Source organism: Rhinolophus sinicus, linkage group LG03, assembly GCF_036562045.2.
Source record: "Rhinolophus sinicus isolate RSC01 linkage group LG03, ASM3656204v1, whole genome shotgun sequence".
NCBI lineage: Eukaryota > Metazoa > Chordata > Mammalia > Chiroptera > Rhinolophidae > Rhinolophus > Rhinolophus sinicus.
The window spans coordinates 61,629,248-61,644,312 of record NC_133753.1 but is presented as its reverse complement, the minus strand read 5'-3'; the positions used below and the strand labels follow the sequence as shown (position 1 = coordinate 61,644,312).

At 33.4% G+C, this 15,065-nt stretch overlaps 1 protein-coding gene across 4 annotated transcripts in view; it reads left to right on the top strand.

The window, feature by feature from the left end:
- CTDSPL2 (CTD small phosphatase like 2) overlaps positions 1 to 15,065 on the top strand; it is an 88,109-nt gene that overhangs the window by 57,945 nt on the left and 15,099 nt on the right. For 3 of the 4 annotated variants that reach the window (XM_019725319.2, XM_074327825.1, XM_074327826.1), the window contains exons 4-8: positions 876 to 1,025; positions 3,471 to 3,686; positions 7,469 to 7,547; positions 7,844 to 7,955; positions 10,046 to 10,132. In XM_019725319.2, the coding sequence (XP_019580878.1) occupies positions 876 to 1,025; positions 3,471 to 3,686; positions 7,469 to 7,547; positions 7,844 to 7,955; positions 10,046 to 10,132 (644 nt within the window). The remainder of the gene's footprint in view (positions 1 to 875; positions 1,026 to 3,470; positions 3,687 to 7,468; positions 7,548 to 7,843; positions 7,956 to 10,045; positions 10,133 to 15,065) is intronic. The other variant, XM_019725320.2, reaches the window with a different exon arrangement.

Below are 15,065 nucleotides of genomic sequence, written 5' to 3'. Positions count from 1 at the left end.
GGTCCCTTATACAAAATGGCTTACATAGAACAATGCCCTCTGCTTCTGTGCATCCCAGCCACGGATCGAAAGTACTATTTTTTTTTCCCCTTCTTCCATCCTCCCCCCCATACTCTGGTTTAAGCGTTGTTTCTCAGTCTAGTTGTGTAGGACACAGCTCCCTGGCCCATGCTGGTAGTATGAGCCTTGCGCTCCCTCAGCCACCAGTCATCACTTGGCCACTCACAGCAGCTCATGGCAGCTCTCGCCGGCTGCTGGCGGCTCACGCTGGCCACCAGCTGCTCACGGTAGCACACAGCAGCTCGTGGCAGCCCACACTGACCTCTGGTTGTTCCTCTGGTTCACGGCAGCCCAGCTCCAGGGAGAGCCATTGTTCACAGTCTTACCTGTAGAGGGCGCAGCTCACTGGCCCATGTGGGATTCCAACCGACGACCTTGGCATTAGGAGTAGGGTGCTCCAACTACCTGAGCCACCGGGCCAGCCCGAAAATTCTGTTTCAATATAACATACTGATGACTCCGTGGATGAGAAACCTGGGGATACAGAGGGCTGACTGTATTTATTGAAAAAAAAAAAAAATCCATGTTTAATCCATGCAGTTCAAACTCGTGTTGTTCAAGGGTCAACTGTACTTTGAAAAACTCAGTGAATTTTTAGTATTTATAAAGCGTTAAGTAAGTTTGTTATAAAGATCATTTAATTTACCAGTGATTTACCTCAAGATTTTATTAAATAATAAACTTTCTTAATATTAATGTTAGTTTTCATGTAGTATTTTGTGGGAAAAAGTTATTTTTACAATGAATGATTTAGAACACATTTCTGAAAGTCATGTTTTTTAGATTACAGCTTTGTTCTTCTATTTCTTTCTTAGAAGCTGGTAGTTATGAAATGACAAATCAACATGTAAAACAAAATGGAAAATTAGAAGATAATCCTTCCTCTGGCAGTCCTCCAAGGACTACATTGTTGGGGACCATATTTTCTCCTGTCTTCAACTTTTTTTCACCAGCAAATAAAAATGGTGAGTGTAAACCATTACACATGATTTGGGTTTAAAAAATTAATGGTTTTCCTAGGATTTGTAAAAATCTGTTTGATTTTAGTGGCATAGTTTGTCAGCATCTTATCTTTGTTTTTAGCCTCATTAAAACACATGGCTTCTGAAAGCCTTTTTTTTCTTAGTGACTGAAATAAATATAGGACATGTTTGATTTTGTTGAAGTGAATGACCTCTGCTTTCACACTCTGAAAAGCTTGATGATAAACTTGCGGATGGAGGGAAGTTATTTTTTCTGTGTTGGGATGACTTTGTAATCCTTAAGAATGTGTACAGGAGAGACTCCAGAAGCATTTTCAGTATTCTAGATCAATAAAGTGAATATGTTGAACATTTTAAGTGAGCTGAAACTAGGTCATTTTTTTGTAACACAGTTGATTTTTATTATCATTGCTTGATTTTTCCCCTCACCCGCCATGTATCTTCAGTTTAGACAAATAGTAAAACTACACTAATTCAAATGAATTGAAGGTTTTTATTATCTAATTTAGCCTTGGCAAAAGAATCAAAATAGGCTTATTTACCAACGTATTTTTTTAAAAAGATTTAGCTGTTATCTTTTCTGATGATTAATACATAATTTCATACATGATAATTTAGTCTGTAGACTATTTGAGGGCAAGAGATCATGTCTTTATTTTTGCATCTACCATGTTGTTTGATACAGTGTTGGGCACATGGAAAATAGCCATTAAATACTTGTTGCCTAGTTATTTAAATTCTAATTGGAATTATGTTTCTGGATAACGATGTAATTTTTAAGAGGCAGAACGGTGCACTGTAAAATCAAGATGTTCCAAGGCAAAAATAGTGCATATTAGCACATTAATTTGTAATGGAAACAAAACAAAAAAATAAAACTACTTCTAACTTTGGTTAACCCAGTATTTCCTAGACATATTTGACTGAGAACCCTATTCTGTGGGACATCTTACAGAACTAGTGCTTCAGAGAACATCTTTGGAAATAAATGCTAGTGTAATGGAAAAAGAATGGGCTTTGGAGTTAAACTTGCTTTAAAATCCCTGCCATGTTAAGCCCTGCCATGTTACGTTGGACCAGTTCTAAGTTCTTGAGTCTCAATCTGTGAGACAGGATATACTTAAATGTGAGGGGTGATTTGAAGATTTCAGCTCATTCAACGAATATTGAGCATCTACTGTATTCCAGCCATTGGAGATTCACAGATGGTTAACACATGGTCCCTGCCCTCAAGAAGTCTCCTTTTTACAGGAGGGGGAGGTATATGTAAATAAGTATAATAAATTTTTATCAGGAAAAGAGATTTTTGGGGGGAAGAGGTTAAATTTAAAGCACTGAGGGAGAAGAAATATTCTGCGAGAAAGTTGCAAGTATTAGAGGTTGGTTTTGCTGTTGAAAATGACTTTTGGAGGGTTCCGTAAAGAAATGGAAAAAGATGGGGTCATTCCATAGTGGAAGAAGAATTGGGCAGCAGTGTCATCTAGGTGATAGCTGAGTATAATGAGGAAACTAACTTCAAATCAATCTTTATTAAGATGGAATCTTGTTGAGATATTGTCCTTGTTTCTCTGAATAAAAAGAGAGAGAATAATATATATAAATAATGACTAGACACAGTAGGCATTTAATAAATGATACTTGCCGTAAAGAGGTTCTATAGTCAACAATACTGTATTACATGCTTCAAAGTTGCTAAGAGAATAAATCTTAAATGTTCTAACCACAAAAGAAATGATACTTATGTTGTGGGATAGAGATGTTAGCTAATGCTAGGTTGGTAATCATATTGCACTATATAAATGTATTAAATCAACAGGTACAGCTGAAACTTACACAATGTTAAATGTCAGTTATATCTCAATAAAAAAATTAAAAAGTTCTAAATTATTACTTGTTTGACTATAAATGGGTGTTTTTAAACTATTTGAACACTTTTAAAGCTTTGTTCACAAATATTACTCTAGCTTATTCCTCTAGTCTTTATTCCTCATTGTTTGAAATGTCTAGAAGAGACTCACTAAACAATGGTGTCTTTCCACAGGTTTGTTTCTGTTGTATTTAGTTTTTTGAAATATTTGAGTTTTTATTTTTATTAAAATATATTTGACATAGCATTGTGTAAATTTAAGGTATACATGTATTTGATGCATTTATATGTTACAATATGATATCCATTATAGCTGTAGTTAGCATTGCTGTCATGTTGCATGATTATTCTGTCTTTGGTTGGAATAATTAAGTTCTAGTCTCTTAGCAAGTTTGATGATTATAATAAATCTTGTCTGTATTCACTAAACTGTTCAATAGATCTTTAAAGCTTATTTACTAATCGTTGTAAATTTGTATCCTTAAACAACATCTGTTTTATCCTCCCACCCCTGTGAGTTTTTAAATGATGATTGTGAGTACACCAAATCATGATTTCAGGAACATCAGGATCCGATTCCCCAGGACAGGCTGTGGAAGCTGAAGAGATAGTAAAACAACTTGATATGGAACAGGTGGATGAGATCACTACCAGTACTACTACGTCAACTAATGGAGCAGCTTACACAAATCAAGCAGTTCAAGTGAGGCCATCAATAAATAATGGTTTAGAAGAAGCAGAAGAAACAGTGAACCGTGATATCCCACCCCTTACAGGTAAAGAAAATTCCTTTTCTTATGCTCTTCACGAATAATTTTTAACAATAAAAATACAGTATTTCATATTTTTTCTTAAATAGGCAGATTAAATGCATACGTTTTTCTTCCTTAAAGTTAAGAAAATTAAAATTGAAAATAAAACTTTCTCCCCAAAATCTAGTCATTTTGAAATTGAAGTTTTTAAAAAAGATTGTTCTATTAATCACTTTACAGTTTAATTATTTGTACCAATCATACTACTTGAGATATTTAACACAACTGCAAAATATGTGCTCATGGTTATGAACATACTTATAATTACACCAGTCTTAGACCCTTAGTTCTGAAGCTTCTACGTAGAGGTAGTCTCATATCTTCATCTTTGTTTCATACATAGATGACATCCCCCCAAAAGAAGCTTCTGTTCCTGGATCTCTCCCTATACTCAGACTTTGCAGCCTAATTCTGGATCCTTATATAGGCCTAATATAATTCTTGGATTCCTGAGCCATTTGTTACAGAAATGTAGAACCTCATGAGATCATAATTTATTACGTCTGAGAGGTTATGGTAGATAGACATCCAAGGCTAAACGATGAAATTGTGTTCCATCATACTTAAAAGCAGAAACAAATTGAGGATGGCCATCTGTTCCCAGAGGGAGAAGATCTTAGACTTTTTTTTTTTTTTTTTTTTTTAATTCCTTGTGTGCCAGGTATTTGAGAAAGACTAGTTAAGAAGTATATTTTGATAGTTTGGTATACAGAAGTAGAATGATGTTCTTCTCTTGAATATAATGGGCAAATTAAGAAAGAAAATCATTGAAATAGCAGAAAATAATTAAAGAAAAATTATACAATTATGAAATTTCTATAAACTGCAACCCAGTAATACCAACATAAAGAGAAAAGCAGGATAATAGAAGATTCAAATTTGTCAAAATATTAATGCCTATAATGTTCAATTATAATGATATAATTTAAGAATAATACTGAATCTAACAAGCTAATCAGAATAGATTATACACATAGTTCATTCTTGGGTGGATAAGACTTCAAATGAACCTACTGTTGACTTATTTTATGTTAATTTCTATACCCAGTGTTACAGGCTATTGAATTACGGTAAAGTCCAAGGCTTTTGGCTTCCTGTTTGATGTTTATTCTATATTTTTGTGCTGCATATAAATCTTTGTATTTATTTTTTCTGACAACTACCGTGTTTCCCTGAAAATAAGACCTAGCCAGACAATCAGCTCTAATGTGTCTTTTGGAGCAAAAATTAATGTAAGACCCAGTCTTATACCAGGTCTTAAAGTAAAATAAGACTGGGTGTTATGTTATGTTATATTATATTGTTTTATATTAAGTTTTGCTCCAAAAGATGCATTAGAGCTGATTATCCGGCTAGGTCTTATTTTTGGGGAAACAGGCCGTGAAGATGGAGAACTTCTATAACCTTAGTTGTTTCTAGAGGGGAAAGTAAGATTTACTCCAGTTGTCTCATTCACTTATTTAATCCTATAACATTTGTTGAACACCTATTTTTTGTGATGGGCACTGTTTATAAAAGATGAGTAAGATATGCTCCTTGACCCTGAAGAGTACACAATCTTACTGATGAGCAAAGTAGACACAAAAATTACTGTATAGTGTGTTGCACACTATTAAAAATAAATGAGCAATGGACTATTATTCAGCCTTAAAAAAAGAATTAAAATTTGCCATTTGTGAGAACATGGATGAACCTAGAGGATATTATGCTAAGTGAAATAAGTCAGGAGGACAAATACCATATGATTTCACTTATATGTGGAATCTGATAAACAAAGTAAACGAACAAACAAAATAAAAAACTCATATACAGAGAACAAATTGGTGGTCGTCAGAAGCAGGAAGTAGGGGGCTTGGGGAATCGGGGAAACGGTGAAAGGGATTAAGAAATACAAATTGCAGGTTATTAAAATAGGATGTGAAGTGTAGCATAAGGAATATAGTCAAAAACATTGTAATAACTGTGTGGTGTCAGATGGGGTTTAGACTTATTGGTGGTGACCACTTTGTAAGGTATATAAATGTCTAATCACTGCGTTGTACACCTGAAACTAATGTAATATTGTATGTCAATTGTAATTGAAAAATAAATTTAAAAAATAATAGATGAGGAAAATGATGAAGTGGCACATTGCAGTTACTCTGGGAGGATCTTGAGAGGATAGAAGTAAATTTTTGCTGATCTTAAAAGATGAATATGAGCGACAAAATTATTACTTTTCCCTAACTTCAAGAACGTAGCAAAAGAGAAAAAGAAGAAAGGAGACTGGCTCTACCATTTACTTAGCTATGTGACTTTGGACAGTTTAAGTTCTCTGAAACAGTTTTCTTACCTTTTAAATGGTAATAATAATTCAGGGTTTTGAAGGTTAGAGAGATGAAATATGAAAAGGCTTAGCATGAAGGCACTCAAATATTACTTCCTTTCTCCCTTTCTCTGAGGTTAATAGGAATTTGAAACAGAAGTGGTTGGAAGATAATATTTTTTCATTATCTTCTTGTGCTAATGAACTGTTTAGTTGGCATACAGTTATTACAAAAATTACAGCAATTTTTATTGAGTTCTACTGTCTTAGTCCTTCCGGGCTGCTATCATGTAACAAAATTTATTTCTCACAGTTCAGGAGTCTGGGAAACCTAAGTCAAAGTGTCACTGGTGTCAGTGTCTGGTGACGGCCCGCTTCCTGGGTCACAGACAGCTAGCTATCTTCTCGCTGTGTCCTCACATGGCAGAAGCTATGAGCTCTCTGATGGGCATTAATCCCCTTCATGAGGGCTCCATCCGCATGCCCTAATGACCTCATGACCACCAAAGGCTCCACCTTCAAATACCATCATATTGAGGATTAGGTTTCAATGTGTGAGATCTGGGGGACATAAAGACTCAGTCTCTAGCATCCGCCTTAAATTATTTTCTCTGAGACATTACCTGTTTAGCTTGTAAGTTATCTTTGTCCTCTCCTTGAGTTTAAATTGTAATTATTGTCTTAGAAAATTCCCAGCATAATTTCTAAAGCTCTATCAATTGATACATTTTATTTCAAACAGAACAGATTATATATATATATATATGTGTGATGGAATATAGAATTGCTTCTTGATTATTTTAAGTTATACGTTATACGTTAGAACTAAAATAATTGGGTCTTCTAAAGCAATGATTTCTATGCAGAGCATCATTTCTTAACTATTTAAGATCATGGGTAGCCTTGTGATTCCTAGAAACATGTACCTACAGCATTTTTTTTTTTTTTGTAAGTCTTCAAGGGATTCATGGACCTCTTAAAGACTATTCATGGATCTCAGGTTAAAAAAATAGCTTTGGGTCTATTGTCAGCACACATGTATTGACTGCCTGTAAGTACAAGGCGTTTTGTGAAGTATTACTGCTATAAGAGCACCATGAAAGTTTTACAGTTATATATATAAGCACCATCCAGTTAGAAATTGAATTCTTTGTAGTAATAAGTAGTAAATTTTCTCTTAGCTGTTAGGACTTTTAGTTCTGCTAGCCATGATATATATAGCTTGCCATTTCGTCTGTAATGGTAATTTTTTCCTTTGGATCTGGAGCTAGAGTTATGTGTTAATAAATTTGCTTTTAAATACTGTTTAGAAGTTATTTCTGTCTTATCTTTAACCTAAAACACAGGGCTTCAGGAAGAGCTTATATAAAAGCAGTAAAATGCATACTTCATGGAAGCATTAAGTGACAAAGTAATGTTTTGTTTTTCACTTTATAAATAGCACCAGTAACTCCAGATAGTGGTTATTCATCAGCCCATGCAGAGGCCACCTATGAAGAAGACTGGGAAGTATTTGACCCGTGAGTTTTTTATTTTTGTTTTCTGTCGCTTTTGGAGCAGAATGAAAGTACATGTGTGGAGGGATAGCTAAATATATTGCAAAGAGCATGTGACCTTTAGGTATTAATACTTTTACTGAGTTACTAAAATACTAATTTGTATATTTTCAGTTTTATTTACATGTTTCACATGCTTGGTTTACTAGAATAAGTGTGCATTATTTAATTAAAGATTTAAAGATGGGCTGAATTTAGTAATATGTCTCATATTTACAAAAAGTAAAAATGTTCAAATTTTCTTAAAATTTGATTTATAGCTATTATTTCATCAAACATGTTCCACCACTGACAGAAGAACAGCTAAATAGGAAACCTGCTCTTCCATTGAAAACTAGAAGCACACCGGAATTCTCACTAGTTTTAGACCTGGTAAGTATATTATTTGTAGACATAGGAAAAATAAAGGAGTTAAATTCCTTTTTTAAAATACTAGCCCCAAATACCTGAAAGAATACAAGTACATGAATAGTCTTGCACATTTACTATAAACGTGTCTTAGGTGTTCTGAAATGTTTTTATATTAAGCATAGCCCTAATGCTAGGGTCCCCAACTTGGTTAGTTATAGGTACCCTTTGAAAATAAACTAGGCTTTTTATTTTTGTACTGAAATTAATTCTTTCCCCCATATTCCTGAAACCGTTGTGATTTTTTTTTTTTAAACCTCCCAGTAAGTTCTCATTTCATTTCGTGCCTAGATTTCACCTTTTCGGGGGTCACGATTATGTTTCCCTGAAGGACCAAATATAATCTGGGCCTCAGTGTATTAACTTTATGCAAGACCATAATCCTTTTCCTATTCTTATTTTTGTGTATTATCTAATGACTATTAATAGACTCTCAAAAGCATGATCTCTTAATGCTGGCTAATAAAACCTTTAATATGCTCTCTTGGTATGATTTAAAAATTTATATTTTAGGGTACCAAAAGAGCTTTGAAAACTAAATATCTTTTACATAATCTTGGAAAACATTTTATTATTTAGCCCTTGTTGCTGGTACCCTATAACTGGAGATGTGGTTTAATTCTCATAAAGAATTTTTCTTCAGGAAAAGCATATTATTTTAAATCTTAGCGTGCATTAGCATGCATTCTTCTGTTTTGAGTTCAATACCTTATAGCCTTGGCCTAAGCAGAGATATCAGAGAAGTATCCAGGTGTGGTAGATATTTAAGGTATTTATTAGAAGATAAGTAGAAAGAAAATAATTTTGAAATTAATTATGAGTAGTTTAAATTTGATGTATGTGTTAGTGGAGAAACTGAAAAAGATTTGGCTAGATTTTTATGTTAGGAGTTGATTTGGGAGGTTTGGCTATATAATTCTTAATACATTGTGAAGACAAGTAGAGAAGGGAAGATAAGAATTGGCTGTTATTTTATAGAAGTGGATAAAGCAGAATGATCAAAATTTAGATAGGTTATATATGAAGAAGTAGTAGAATTAGCTATTCAGATGTAGGAAAGAATATATATTTTTCAAGATTCTAAGAGAATTCCTTGAAATGTGTAGTCTGATATGCTATTATTAAAAGAAAATGGGGCATATCTAGAGTATTTTTTGCTCTTTGCCTTCCCAGAGTTTAACTTTAGGTTAAAAGAAACACTCCAGCTAATAAGATGTGGAATCACAAGGTATGATCATTTGTGTTTCATTTTAATTCATCTTAAACACAGAAAAAGTTGAGGGATTGTTATTAGCAGCTTTATTTTTTTTTTTAAGCATTGTCACTATAAATGGAAGCCCTGTTTTTTAAATCATTCAGGATTTGAGAAATATAAATGCTTGCACCTATCTTTGAATCATCTTCACCTTAATCTTTTAATGAGAAATCAGGATTTGGTAATCAAACATAACAAGTCTTCACTGACTGCTAATTTAGTTAAATGTTTGTATCTGTGAAATACTCAACAGATACTAAAACATCCAGTTTTTAAAATGAAATTCTTCATAAAAAGCTTTAAGGATAAGGAGCTATATAAATAGAATATATGTATTTTTAAAATAATTAGAGTTTGAACTTCCATTTGCTAATTGTAAAAAAAAGCACTGGATATGTGGTTTACTTAACAGAAAGTTAGCAACTACAGAACTCAGCAGTGATTCTCAAAGTTGAGCATGCATCAGAATCACCTCAAGGGCTTGTTAAAACACAGTGCTGGCTCCTCTCTTCATCCTCCACTGAGTTTCTGAATTATTGGAAGTGGAGCTGGAAAGTTTGCATTTCTAACTAGTTCCCAGGTGATGCTGCTGCTTGCTGGTCCAGGGACCACACCAGAGAACCAGTGACTTAGAAAATTCTGTCCAAATTACCACACTCAGTAATATATGATAAATGTAAAAGTCTATATATGAATGGATGCTTGAATAAATGTTTTTGGTGGTCTTGAATACATAAAATTATCATTTGAAATTTATTCTACTATCTTGGTTCATTCAATATGTGTTTTTTATTTTAAGGATGAAACACTAGTACACTGTAGTCTAAATGAGCTGGAAGATGCAGCACTTACTTTTCCAGTCCTTTTCCAAGATGTCATTTATCAGGTAATTAAAAAAAAAAATTTTAACTTCATTTTTGGCCTTTTAGTTAACATTCCGAACTAAGAAATCTTTTATAATTTTTTGTGTGTGTGAAGTTTAATGTGTTTTTTAAATGGATTTCATGAATGTTTTAATGACTTATTAACACCAAGTAGCATCATGCTAAATAATTACATAAAACAACATTAAGTTGTTACAAAAAGATGTGAACTTTTTTTATCCAGTGATCTCTGCTAGTTTTATAATCTGTTTGCCAGCAGGTGGAGGCAGGAGCACTGACATCATAGATCCCTGAGAAAAACTTGGCCAGGTTAATACCTGGTGTGTTTTTTTCCCTCTGAAATCCAATCAATACAAAGAAAACTCATTCCTTGTTGGTCATTTTTATTTCCTTTTGTAGTAATATGGTCTGTAGATTCCAGTTTGGTTGATCTACTTTATATTAATCACAGAATTCCAGGATACTCTTCTAGTTACTGCTTTGCTTAAAAAATTTGGATATAAACATTTCCCCCTCATCTGTGTTGATAGACAGGTAACAGTGCAAAATACAAATATTTACATTTCACTGTGAATTACAGTTTATGTGTGTTGGCCATAGTTTTTACTTTATGTGTAAGATTTTCTTATCATAAAATTTGAATTAGTATATGTGAATACACTTTGAAAGTTGGAAGGAAAGTGGCTTTCTGTGGTGGCAGTTGTTTTATTAGTATTACCTTCATATATACCAGTTGTTGAAGAATTGGGAAAGGGTCAAAAGTTTGTCAAGAGGAAGCCAACCCAAGGATTAACTAAATAAAGCCACAGAATATCTACCGTGAGGGTGATGAAAAGGTGTTTATGGTTGTTTACATGCTCTTAGTAGGCAGTTAGAATTTGGGTATTGTGTTCTTGGCACATGATAGTTATTATTTCTTAGGAATCAAAAAAATCTCAAAATTAGGAAGTTTGTTGTTCAGAGTCTACTTTACCTACTTGCAATGAGTTACAAAAGGATTTATTTTAGCAATTATTGTTAGTTCTAGTTTACTCTAGATAGGTGTTGTAGGTGTGTTGATATATGAATACTATATTCATTTCCCTTTTATGTAAACTGGTTTTAATTCTGATGTATGATCAGAGGATGAGCAAAATATACATAAAATAAGGGATTTAAAGGTTTTTGTATTCTTTTTCAACAGTATTATTCGGTTTAAGGTAAATCTTCTCCTTAATAAGATATTTTCTGCCAAATAGGTTGTTCTTGTTTAGTGCACTTCAAAGACAGGAGTCCTGTGGCAAATGTAGAATAGCAAGCAGTATTTTAGTTCTGTCTTTTTAGCTTGATAACCTTGTTTTTTTCAAAATTGCAGTTAAAAACAATGGCTTTCAGGCTTTGAATTTGGAAAGGAAAGCTGTTATTTGAAAAATAATTATTTTGAGATGACTTCTTACGCTTTCAGATTTATTTCTTGCAGATGGTTTTGGTCTGTTTATTTAGTTTTTAATAGTGAAATAAGAAACTTAGAAAGTAGAAGAGTTTCATTCTTCACCTTCATGAGCATTTTTTTTCAGTATGACCATAAAATTGAATTTTTTCATACTGCTTCTACCATTTCTGCTTCAGTTCTCTTCTGTATCAAGTTCTTATTATTTTCATGTGCATTTGAATAGTTGTCTTATTTTGAATAAAAGGCTTCTAGCAGTGCATGTCACTAAATACTTATAAAAATCATTTATGTACTACATCTACCTCTTTGGAATTCAAAGAACTCTTTTTTCTTACATATTCTGAGGTATACGTTCTGAAACTGAAAAATAAATGATCTAGCCTAAATTAGGAGCAATGAAAAGGAAGTTTGACTTACAAGTTATAGAGATGATTGCATTTTAATATTATGATTTAGTTAATACTATATCATGTACAGAGTTTAGTTCCTCTTCAGTAAATTTTTGAGGCTGTCCATAGTTAATATTGGGTACATTCCCTTGGATTTCTGGTTTTGGCATGGCTATTCTGTCTTGCTTTTTTAAAATAACTGAAGAAATCTTGGGTTAGGGTTCCTCCAGTTTTCAGACCAGCAAGCTCCCTTTAAACAGGGAATGATGTCTTTTAAACTTTCAGTGGTGTTGTCTCCATCTACTGGCAAAGAAGAAATATACACAAGGGTCTGAGATGATCTAAGAGATTTTGGAGAAACCACATTATTAGGTAAGATGTAACTTACATATTTAACCACTACGACGTAATGTGGCCCACTTAAAGGTAGAAACCTGTAAAATACTGTATATACTCTTCTTAAAAATAATTTGTTGGTGTGAAATTCACAACATAAAATTAACTATATTTAAATGAACAGTTCATGGTATTTATTTACTCTTGAATATCAGTTCCATAGCATTTATGTATATACTCTTAAAAATAAAAAGGATATTTTTAAGATAGGATCAAAATTTTTCATCTGAATCAAAGCCAGATAGTGTCCTCTTGGGACTTACTTTACTTTTGCTTTCTTTTTTGGTAAGTTCATTGTGGTTGACCTATATCTAGTTTTAATTCTGCTTGTTATTTCTCTTTCTTTCAAAACAATGTAAAGCGTAAATTGTCTTACATATGTTTTAATAATCGTCTACATCAGGTTGGCAAACTTTTTCCTATAAAAGGCCATCTGTTAATATTTTAGGTTTTGCAGTCTCTGTTACAACTGCTTTTTCTGCCATTGTAGCATGAAAGTAGTCATAGACAGTACATGATTGAATAAGCATTGCTGTGTACCAATAAAACTTTATTTACAAAATTAAGTGACAATTTGCATGTGGTCCACAGGCTGTAGTTCTCTGGCCCTTGGTCTAATAATTATGAGAGTATATACAGTAAATTTACATATTCAAATTCTAAGAGGAAATAAGTAATCAAATGTTCGTCAAAATTCTTGTTAATATACAGAGAAATTTAAAATTAGATCCACTCTAATTTGATTGTGGGCTCTCTTAGTTTTCTTAGATGAGAGTTTGAGGGAAATTTAAGGTGGCCATTACTCATATTTAAAGATTGCCTGACTTCATGATTTATACTCTTGATTAATAAGTAGGACTCAGCGTAGTTAATGCGAGTCTTAGAATTTACGAGCAGGTAGATTATTCAAGCCTCAATTTAGTACCTTGAGTGTATTTGAATTCCATTTCTAGGGGATTAAAAAAATACCTGAAAAATCCAACTCAAAATTTGATGTATGTTACTACTGACACTATATGAATAGACAGATTGTAGTTTGTGTATATGGAGGAAAAAGTAATTGGAAAGAAGAACCGAGTTTTTAAAGTGAGGGTATGGCACTCACAAAGGTAAAGTGTTTTGATTTTTGTTTGAATAGGTCTTCCCTCCCCCTTAAATTGGTATTTTTTCCCATAAATTGATTTATAGTTAGTTACTGGGAAAATGTCGTTATTCGTAGAATGTTATAAATGCATTTGACATCTGGAAAAACAAGTGCATAATCAGTTGTCATGCACGTGTTTAATCTTTGTATTTAGCGTATATTGACGCATTATCAGGAAATCCATCTCGTGGTGTTACTCGGTTAAGAGGTCTCCACTGTATTTAGTTTCTGTTCCTGCAGATCCACCAATTCAAGACTCTAGGTCATCTCACTCCCTCTTCCATCCAGAAGATGACTTCTATCCACAAGCAGGACTGAATCAAAAGACAGATTTTTCACTTAGCTCTTGAGCTGAACAACCTCCTCAATGACCTTCCTCTGTCTCCATCAAGAACTGGAGCTCAGTTTTTTGAAGATGTAATAGAGCTACTCAGCCCAAACGTGGCTAATTGAAGACAAAAAGAAGATGCCTCATATGTTTCACCACAGTGCAGCCAAACGTAACTGTGTTGTCCAACTCCTCATTCTGTAAAGTATGGCAGGGGCATCTGATTTTTGACTCTGTTCACCTTTAAGACTTTAGCCAGTCAGTGGCTTTCTGAAGATCAGTAAAATCAACAAGCTTTGGGTCAGCTGTCCAGAAATCAGATTGTGGTAAGCACTCAAGGAGAGATAGGATCCTGTAGGGAGCGACTTGCTAAAGGATGCTTTGCTTTACTAGTAGAGGTTGCTTTTATGGGAAAAGTTGGGGGGAAAACTGGGTGGGAAACCCATGTTTAGCAAAGCTCAGCCTCTCTTCCCAGTTATTATAGTTTATTTTCTTGGAAACCTACATCCTAGGGTAATTTTCTTAAGGATCTCAAATATTTTATACAACAGAACAAGAGAAGTAGAGGGTCAGTGGCTTCTTATCTCCTCTATAGTCTTTCCTAGAAAAGGCAGTGTTTTTGCTTCATGAAGAAAAAAGCTGTCGTTTAAATGGAGAGTTTTATATTAAATTCCTAATCAAGCTTTTCTTTCTCTCAGGCTCTGACTTAAATTGATAATTAACCAAGAGGCATTTTGTTTTTACCTTCATAAAGCATAATTTTGTACAAAAGTAGTATGTATATTTGTGTCGTAAATAAAACATTTGAGGTTGTGGACACTTAGTATTGAGGAGTGCTATTTCAGGTGGTCAGGGAACAATATTTTGACAATTGTGGGTTAATATTAAAAATAATTTTAAAGTAACTTTTCCTATCCTTATTAATAAGTATAGTCAGTCATTGGCATTCATTTTTCATCATTATTATTTTTAGGTTACAAAAGGAACGATATAGCTGAAACCTATAATTGTCTACTTCTCAAAGACAAGAAAATGTATTTCATGGGGAATTCTTTGCATTCTTTGTAAATGTATCTTAAAATTAGAAGCAGTTTATTGAAAGTACATGGAAAGTTCTTGTTCAACACCTGACAATGTTCTGCAAATTTAGGAAAGGTGACACTTGGTTACTAAGCGTGTTAAATTGGAGACTTCAGAGTTTTTATAGGCAATATTTGTAATTCACTAAAATGGCCTTTTATTGCTT